Raw genomic sequence first — 9,418 nt, 5'->3', positions numbered from 1 at the left:
CATTACTCAAGTACTTGTATTTAGTTACTTTCCAGCCAAGCCACACGTCAAGTCTTGGATTAATAATTGTTAAGTTTTACTCGGCGGTGGAAGAATCGCCAAAAATCAAGAGTCACGTTACTTCAAAATAATATCACTCAAGTAAAAGTACAAAGTAGTGGTATTTGGAGAAAAGTACTGCACAAGTAAGACCATCTGATTTAAGCCGGATGACCTTCCACCACACAATCTTCCAAATACCAATCATGACATTAAACAAACACCATCTCATGTATTATGCATTTATTTAACTTTTGTACAATCATTTTTACACTTTTGCCGTTGCATCATATGAAGGACATTCAAAAAAAGCATGTTCACACTTTTAACTGTACATTTTTAGAGTCAAGTTACGACTTCTATAGCGAAAGGATGGTTACTTTTGTCTAAACTGAACTGCCGTCGTGCCCTTGAGCCAGACACTGACGACTGAACAATGAAAAGTGTCAAACCGTTTGAAAAGTGCCTCGCTCTAAATGTCTTAATGCGATATTATTTCAATGTCGTTACAAATGATTCACTTCTATCTTTAATTACTCGATCGCACACAATCAATCATTGTTTTGTCATTCATCATGGACGACGCGTGACGGGCGTAACGCTGCCTCGCCATCGTGTTTTGGGGTTTTCAGTAAGTGCTTTTCACTTTTCGGCGAGTCGCAGCGTCACTCGAGCAGAACGTTACATTTTACTGCCTTCAATACAATAAAACCCAACAAAGTGCTCAAATCGACCAAAAATATGGATCTAATTAAGTTAATTTATCCACTCGGACAGCGTTAGTTATAAATCTACGTTTCGATGTGAATTTCAGCTTTTGCCGTCGTTAGCGTTGTTAGCGACGTTAGCGCAGCGCTGCGTTTGTAACTGCAGCGGCTCGACGGCAGGAGCAGGTTCACAGACGGCAGGGGGCAGCAGACCGGTGCCGTCGCCGTTTCAACTGTCGGATGTAAAAACGTTGTTCAAACGCCGGCGCGGACGTGTCGGATCGTCCGGCTCGGGATAAACTCGGGGTTCTGAAACGTCGCCCGAGTTTTCCGAGTCGGACGTCTGTGACTCCGCCCTCCGAAGAACAACCGGGACCCGACGTCAGCTGATCAAATGTGTTACTTTGTCCGTTTGTTTCACTCCAATTAGCTTAAAACACTCAAACGGAAACTGAAGGTAGCTTCTCCGTCGTTGCCGTGGCGTTTCCGTCCGTGGCGTTTTCCGCCCGCGGGCTTCACTTGCGGCCCTCGTGGTTCTGCGTGGCCCGCTCCATCCGCTGGTACCAGTGCTTGACTTTGGTGTTGCTCATCATGTCGTCGAAGGCCTGCAGCCCCTCCATGACGCGCAGCACGCCGAACACCGACTGGGCAGAGACAGAACATGAGTCGACGTTCACGGATTCGATTACTCGATTATCTTTTTTCATGACTGAGATTTGGAGGGTTAAAATGGGGGGGCGTGGCCAATTTTAACCACAAACTTTGGACGGTTTGAGGTGGATTATTATTTTATTCTTTTATTTTATTATTTTATTAACTACTTTTTACACAACAGCAAGTCATTTTTAGACATTACGACTTCAGTCTCGTAGTCTCGATAAATAAACATTTGCGTTTTCTCCGCCTCGAATCGTCTAAATCGCCCCGTTTTTTCACATCGATCACGACTCGCGATCGGCGCCGCGTCCTGAAAAGAGGCTCAAATCTCACCAGGTCGGCCAGGTTGGGACCGTCTCCGCCCATGAACTTGCGCTTCTTGCCGATGGCCGAGATCCAGTCGTTGACCGCCTTGTACAGGTCCTGCCGCACGTCCTCCTGGAGGTTGTGTCTGGAGAGCCAAACAGAGCCAAACGCGTCACTACAGCGACCGCGGCGGGATAAAAGAGGCGCAGCTCGTCCCCCCTTACTTGCTCTTGAGTCGCTTGGAGATGATGAACATGGCCGCCGCGCCCACGTACTTGGCGAAGAACCCCTCGAAGGAGCTGAACTTGCCCTCGCGCACGATGTAGTCGAAGGACGCCAGCGCCTCGTCGGTCGTCCGGTACACGTTGGGCGAGATCAGGTGCACCAGCCAGTCGTCCGCCCACTGGCGCCACTTCATCTCCTCCCTGCGGCGGCAAACCAGAGTCAGCGGGCGTGTGGGGGGGCGCATGTGGACGTGTGGACATGTGGGGGGCACATGTGGACATGTGGGGGGGGGCCGTGTGGACGTGTGGACATGTGGGGGGCGCATGTGGACGTGTGGACATGTGGGGGGCGCATGTGGACATGTGGGGGGCACGTGTGGACATGTGGGGGGCGCATGTGGACATGTGGGGGGCGCGTGTGGACGTGTGGACATGTGGGGGGCGCATGTGGACGTGTGGACATGTGGGGGGCGCATGTGGACATGTGGAGGGCCCGTGTGGACATGTGGGGGGCGCATGTGGACATGTGGGGGGCGCGTGTGGACGTGTGGACATGTGGGGGGCGCATGTGGACGTGTGGACATGTGGGGGGCGCATGTGGACGTGTGGAGGTGTGGACATGTGGGGGGCGCATGTGGACGTGTGGAGGTGTGGACATGTGGGGGGCGCATGTGGGCGTGTGGACATAGTTGTTTATGACTATGACATTCTTCCCTTTGACTCGGGCTAAAACGACAAGAACTCGACCGATGAGACAAGTTCAGTCCTGGAGTTTGAAAGACACGATTCTGGACGCTCTTCTGTCATGTGGTCGTGTACGTGGCGGTCACTCACTTCTGGACGCTCTTCTGTCATGTGGTCGTGTACGTGGCGGTCACTCACTTCTGGACGCTCTTCTGTCATGTGGTCGTGTACGTGGCGGTCACTCACTTCTGGACGCTCTTCTGTCATGTGGTCGTGTACGTGGCGGTCACTCACTTCTGGACGCTCTTCTGTCATGTGGTCGTGTACGTGGCGGTCACTCACTTCTGGACGCTCTTCTGTCATGTGGTCGTGTACGTGGCGGTCACTCACTTCTGGACGCTCTTCTGTCATGTGGTCGTGTACGTGGCGGTCACTCACTTCTGGACGCTCTTCTGTCATGTGGTCGTGTACGTGGCGGTCACTCACTTCTGGACGCTCTTCTGTCATGTGGTCGTGTACGTGGCGGTCACTCACTTCTGGACGCTCTTCTGTCATGTGGTCGTGTACGTGGCGGTCACTCACTTCTGGACGCTCTTCTGTCATGTGGTCGTGTACGTGGCGGTCACTCACTTCTGGACGCTCTTCTGTCATGTGGTCGTGTACGTGGCGGTCACTCACTTCTGGACGCTCTTCTGTCATGTGGTCGTGTACGTGGCGGTCACTCACTTCTGGACGCTCTTCTGTCATGTGGTCGTGTACGTGGCGGTCACTCACTTCTGGACGCTCTTCTCCGGGTACAGCCGCAGGGCGTCGGCCTCGTTCAGCATCAGCCAGTATTTGTTCATGTACTCCACTACTTCTTTGCCGCGCTCGTTCTTGGACTTGAGCTCCGGGTAACAGCTCAGGATCTCCGACATGGACTTGTCCCTGGGAAACACAAAGGTCAAAGGTCAGTCGGAACGCGCTCACTGAAGGGTCGTTGAAGGTTAAACGCTCGCTCACGTGGAGATGAGGCGACTCTTGAGCGAGCTGATGATGACGGACGAGTCGTTCAGCTGCTGCAAAACAGAGGTGGAGCTTCACGTTAGCGCTGCAGTCGCTCGTGTCAATCAAAAACAATTCAGATTCATCACAATATGAAATATGATTTAAAGTGACGTCTGACGGGATTTTACGATCTTCATTCAAATTTATACTTTATTTGGTGTATTTTTTACCTGTCGTACATATAAATGATAGTTTTACACTGATCGAGCAGGTGTTTGTGGAGAAAACGTTGAAAAATCTGTAGAAAATGACAGGAAGTGACATCACACCAGGGACAGACTCATTCCAGTCAAAGTTTATGCAGAATGAAAGTCAATTTTGGCAGTTTTCTGGGTTATTTCCTAGTGTGATGTCATCAATTACAAACAGGAAATAAAATTATAAACCTAAAAAAGTGCTATACTGGGATATTTTTTTATATAATTAAAATATATATATAATTTTATTTTAATTCAAAATATATTTATTTTAACTGCATTTTAGTTTAATAAGTTGTCTGACCTGTAGGGGGCGCTTTAATCTCAGTTAAAATCGCATTGTGAGCTTTTTTAAATCAAATTTGTTTAAAGGAAATTGCACATAATTTACGCAAATTATTTCACAAATGTAATTATTTTAACGCTCAACTTGCTACAATTGAATCTGTTGAATCCGTGCGGTGAAAAAATGTCTGCATTTTTGATGGACTGGCACTTTTTGATGACATCACAGCTCTACTTCCCGTCTTTTCCATCTTTCATTTGTCACATGTTCTTCACAAACTGACGCTTCACTGTAAAACTGTGATTATCATTTAACGCTGGAACTAACCACGTCATAATTAGAGAAAACACGAGCGTCCGACACGTGACCTTTAAAAAGCGCCGCGACCGCCACAACACGGCGACGCAGGTCACGCGCGGTCACCATAGCGACGGCCTCTCCAAACAATGACTCGGGGCCTCACCACGTCCTCGTCGACCATGAGGATGGGCACTTTTCTGTACGTGGACCACTTGATCTCCTTCCTCATGACGGGGTTGACCTCCACGATGTCGTACGGGAGCCCGTGGTAGTCCAGGAACGCCCGCACTTTACTGCAGAACGGGCACGTCTTGTACTGGTACAGGACCAGCTTCATGGCGCCCCCTTCAGCCTGGACAGAGAAGAGCCGAGTCAGGCGCTCGAGTCACACGCGCGCCACAAATGTGATCGTTCCCCCATTACGGGAGGTGTCGGATTATTGAAATGAGAGTAATCTGATTAGTCTCTGAGTTACAGGGGTTAAGTTAAAGTTACTGCACTTTTACCTTTCAAATACAACAATTACTCTAAAAATCCACTATTTGTCTGATTTTGTCTATTTAGTAGCAATTGTAAATGGTCGACTAAAGTTAATAATTGTATTCCTATTGGACTTTATAGACTCTAAAACGCTAACAAAACAAAGCCCGAGACTTTATTACATTAAAAGAACAACTCTTTCAGACTTTCCTCATTAATACATTTTATTTGTAAAAATTCTCCAAATGTCCGGCTTTATTTGGTTAAAATGTATTTTAAAATGTACATTCAAATTGCAGATAAGACTGTGGAGCTGGAACCACGATACACACAGGTCACAATAATAATCGTAACAGTTTTAGAAACAAAATCTATTACATTTAGTCCAATATCTCATCTAAAAAGAATAGTCCTAAATCAGAATCAGAAGGTTTTATTGCCATTTGTCAATAAACTAAATTTACAGACATAGAAACTTGTCCTGGTGATTCATGCAACACAAACAACAGAACATTGAAAACTGAATACAACAACAAAACATTGTTTGTTTGAATACTGAACGGCATACGTAATAAAATATAAAGTTAAGTAGTGCAATAAGAGTGACAGTGAGTGAGTGACAGGTGCTTAGAGTGTTCATGAGTCCAACTGCAGAGGGAAAGAAACTGTTCTTGTGACGTGAGGTTCTGGTCCTGATGGACCATGGCCTCCTGCCTGAGGGGAGTGGCCTCCTGCCTGAGGGGAGCGGCCTCCTGCCTGAGGGGAGTGGCCTCCTGCCTGAGGGGTGTGGCCTCCTGCCTGAGGGGAGCGGCCTCCTGCCTGAGGGGAGTGGCCTCCTGCCTGAGGGGAGTGGCCTCCTGCCTGAGGGGAGTGGCCTCCTGCCTGAGGGGAGTGGCCTCTCGTCCCAGAGTCCTGGAGTCGTACAGGTCCTGCAGAGATGAAGTCTGCAGCCGATCACCTTCTCAACAGAGGGCGCTGTAGTCTCTGTTTGTCCCCGTCTGTGGCTCCAGCGTACCACACGGTGATGGAGGAGGTGATGGAGGAAGTGATGGAGGAGGTGATGGAGGAGGTGATGGAGGAGGTGAAGGAGGAGGTGATGGAGGAGGTGAAGGAGGAGGTGATGGAGGAAGTGATGGAGGAGGTGATGGAGGAAGTGATGGAGGAGGTGATGGAGGAAGTGATGGAGGAGGTGATGGAGGAGGTGATGGAGGAGGTGAGGATGGACTCGATGATGGTCGTGTAGAACTGCTCCATCATCTGCACTGTCAGCTTCGCTTTCCTCTGCTGCAGCAGGAAGTACTTCCTCTGCTGGTTCTTCTTGATGAGGAGCTGATGGTGGCTCCATTTGAGATCCTGGTGATGGTGGTGCAGAGAAAGAGGAGGGAGTCCACAGTGGTGATGTGGGAGTCTGTGATAGTGAGGGGGGGCTTTGACTTTCCTGAAGTCCACGATCATCTCCACTGTCCTCTGGGCGTTGAACTCGCTGCACCTGCAGTTTGTGTACAAGGAGAAGAGCAGGGGAGAAAGTACACAGCCCTGTGGAGCTCCTGTGCTGATAGTCCGCATGTCCGAGACATTCTTCCCCAGCCGCACGCACTGACTCCGATCCGAGAGGAAGTCAGCGCTCCACCCGCAGGCACGTTGAGCTGGGAGAGCTTGTCCTGGAGCAGAGCAGGAGGTGGTGCTGATGCAGAGCAGGAGGTGGTGCTGATGCAGAGCAGGAGGTGGTGCTGATGCAGAGCAGGAGGTGGTGCTGATGCAGAGCAGGAGGTGGTGCTGATGCAGAGCAGGAGGTGGTGCTGATGCAGAGCAGGAGGTGGTGCTGATGCAGAGCAGGAGGTGGTGCTGATGCAGAGCAGGAGGTGGTGCTGATGCAGAGCAGGAGGTGGTGCTGATGCAGAGCAGGAGGTGGTGCTGATGCAGAGCAGGAGGTGGTGCTGATGCAGAGCAGGAGGTGGTGCTGATGCAGAGCAGGAGGTGGTGCTGATGCAGAGCAGGAGGTGGTGCTGATGCAGAGCAGGAGGTGGTGCTGATGCAGAGCAGGAGGTGGTGCTGATGCAGAGCAGGAGGTGGTGCTGATGCAGAGCAGGAGGTGGTGCTGATGCAGAGCAGGAGGTGGTGCTGATGCAGAGCAGGAGGTGGTGCTGATGCAGAGCAGGAGGTGGTGCTGATGCAGAGCAGGAGGTGGTGCTGATGCAGAGCAGGAGGTGGTGCTGATGCAGAGCAGGAGGTGGTGCTGATGCAGAGCAGGAGGTGGTGCTGATGCAGAGCAGGAGGTGGTGCTGATGCAGAGCTGAAGTCCACAAACAGGATCCTGGTGTAGGTTTCCGGGGAGTCCAGGTGCTGCAGGTTGATAGTGTCGTCCACAGACCTGTTGGTTCTGTAGGCAAACTGCAGGGGGTCCAGCAGGAGGTCCAGCAGGAGGTCCAGCAGGAGGTCCAGCAGGAGGTCCAGCAGGAGGTCCAGCAGGAGGAAGTGAGGGACTTGAGGTGGGGGAGGACCAGGCGCTCAGATGACTTCATGACTTCAGTTGTCAGAGCCACAGGTCTGTGGTCATGAGTCCAGTGATTCTTGGGGACGGGGACAATGATGGACGACTTCTGGCTAAATGTAAACTTCTGGCTGTTTTTGTCACTTTTAACTCCATTTTGTCTTTCAGAAAGTTCAGTTTGGTAAAGTCAGACACAAACTTGGGGAACAGTCACATGTCAGAACACGAGAATTAAAGACAATTAAAGATTTCATGTCGTTAAAGTGCCTATGACAGGTTTTCAAGATTTTCTCCTTTTTACTTTATTTGGTGTATTTGTACCTGTTGAAAATACAAACGATAGTTTTACACCAATCAAGAAGGTATTTGTGGAGAAAAGTTGAAAAATATGAGGATAACAGGAAGTGACATCACGCTAAGGACAAAGTTTACACTAATTTACACAAAATAAACAACTTTTCTGACCCTCTAAGACATGAACAACAAAATAATAGGTGAAAGTGATGTCATCAATTACAAATAGGAAATAATAATAATACAAATCTAAAAAAAATGCTATTCTGGAATAGAAGTTAATCAATATTTTTGAGCAAATTAAAAATATATATTTATCTTAAGTGCAGTTTTAGTTCAATGAGTCTTCAGACCTGTCATAATGTTGTAATAATAGTAAAAACACTCACAATAATCGTAACATTGTGAGTCTTTGTTTGTTGTGTGTTTGTTGTTGACCTGTGCGGGCTTGTCTTGTTTGTTTGTTTGTGTGTTGTTGTTGACCTGTGCGGACTTGTCTCGCTTGTTTGTTTTTGTTTGTTGTTGTTGACCTGTGCGGGCTTGTCTTGTTTGTTTGTTTTTGTTTGTGTGTTTGTTGTTGTTGACCTGTGCGGGCTTGTCTTGTTTGTTTGTTTTTGTTTGTGTGTTTGTTGTTGTTGACCTGTGCGGGCTTGTCTTGTTTGTTTGTTTTTGTTTGTGTGTTTGTTGTTGTTGACCTGTGCGGGCTTGTCTTGTTTGTTTGTTTTTGTTTGTGTGTTTGTTGTTGTTGACCTGTGCGGGCTTGTCTTGTTTGTTTGTTTTTGTTTGTGTGTTTGTTGTTGTTGACCTGTGCGGGCTTGTCTTGTTTGTTTGTTTTTGTTTGTGTGTTTGTTGTTGTTGACCTGTGCGGGCTTGTCTTGTTTGTTTGTTTTTGTTTGTGTGTTTGTTGTTGTTGACCTGTGCGGGCTTGTCTTGTTTGTTTGTTTTTGTTTGTGTGTTTGTTGTTGTTGACCTGTGCGGGCTTGTCCTGTGCAAAGTGCCGCTGTTGCCCCCGCTTCACGCTGTGGTACAGACCCAGTCCTGCCCCGAGCAGAGCGGCAGCCAGCAGCCCGCCTCCCGTGGCCGCCGTGCGGGCAGAGAGAGCCAGCCCGGACCGCGCCCCGGAGCTCCCGGAGCTCCCGGTGCTCCCGGTGGCATAGGCCCGGTACGCCGCCAGCCTGGCCCCGGTCCCGGCCCGGAGAGACGGCGGAGCGTCCAGGAAAGTGTAGCCGACCTTAGCCAACGCTCTGCCGCAGCGGGCCGCCATGATGCTTTACGTAAAGTCTCAGCAAGTGTCGCGAGATTTGGCGAGACTTTGGCTGTCGTAAACAAAACCCGGACCGGAACTGGAATCAGGCTTTACAAATGACTCAGAATGATTTAAAAAATAATGGAGAAAAACATGATAAAAAATAAAGCGAAAAGAAAAAACGTTATTGAATTAGCTTCAACAAAAATATCTATGTTTTATGTTTTTTGTTTTAAATACAAAATAAAAATATGTTTTGCATTGTTAAGATGAGATAAGATAATACAAGCTTTTATTTGTCGGGGGGAAATTTCATTGTTGCAACGCAAGTAGATACAGAAGTAAAAGAACAGATAACTTATAGGAAGCTTTAAAAAAAACAAAAAACACTCTTATAAACAAAACTCCTATAGACAGAACTTCTCATATTCTTAACATGGAATAGAAAGAAAAAAATAAA

The 9,418-nt window shown here is 48.5% G+C and overlaps 1 protein-coding gene across 2 annotated transcripts; it reads right to left on the bottom strand.

Annotated features, from left to right (window-relative positions):
- Positions 1–274: 274 nt before the first annotated feature.
- On the bottom strand, positions 275–9,009 carry ptgesl (prostaglandin E synthase 2-like). Of its 2 annotated transcripts, none has more exons than XM_072433579.1 (7): positions 8,683–9,009; positions 4,611–4,799; positions 3,620–3,675; positions 3,392–3,544; positions 1,934–2,134; positions 1,737–1,854; positions 275–1,390 (listed from the first exon to the last, which is right to left on the bottom strand). In XM_072433579.1, the coding sequence occupies exons 1-7, from the start codon at positions 8,974–8,976 to the stop codon at positions 1,262–1,264; spliced, it is 1,140 nt and encodes a 379-aa protein (XP_072289680.1). In that variant the 5' UTR covers positions 8,977–9,009; the 3' UTR covers positions 275–1,261. The 2 variants fall into 2 exon arrangements, with proteins under 2 accessions (XP_072289680.1, XP_072289683.1); XM_072433582.1 differs by lacking the exon at positions 8,683–9,009 and adding an exon at positions 8,151–8,159.
- Positions 9,010–9,418: the final 409 nt, after the last annotated feature.

This window comes from Eucyclogobius newberryi, unplaced genomic scaffold (assembly GCF_026437365.1).
Source record: "Eucyclogobius newberryi isolate DKJ021-1_F unplaced genomic scaffold, fEucNew1.0.hap1 SCAF_6, whole genome shotgun sequence".
In the NCBI taxonomy this organism is placed as follows: domain Eukaryota; kingdom Metazoa; phylum Chordata; class Actinopteri; order Gobiiformes; family Gobiidae; genus Eucyclogobius; species Eucyclogobius newberryi.
This window is presented reverse-complemented; position numbering and strand designations above follow the sequence as displayed.

What these genes read in the sequence shown, in the direction of transcription:
- ptgesl (XM_072433579.1), bottom strand. Translation starts at nt 8,976, where the DNA reads ATGGCGGCCCGCTGCGGCAGAGCGTTGGCTAAGGTCGGCTACACTTTC. An exon ending in CACAGGACAAGCCCGCACAG is followed by an intron (nt 4,800 to 8,682) that starts GTCAACAACAAC and finishes TTCTCTGTCCAG; the next exon opens with GCTGAAGGGGGCGCCATGAA. An exon ending in AAGAGTCGCCTCATCTCCAC is followed by an intron (nt 3,545 to 3,619) that starts GTGAGCGAGCGT and finishes TGTGTTTCCCAG; the next exon opens with GGACAAGTCCATGTCGGAGA.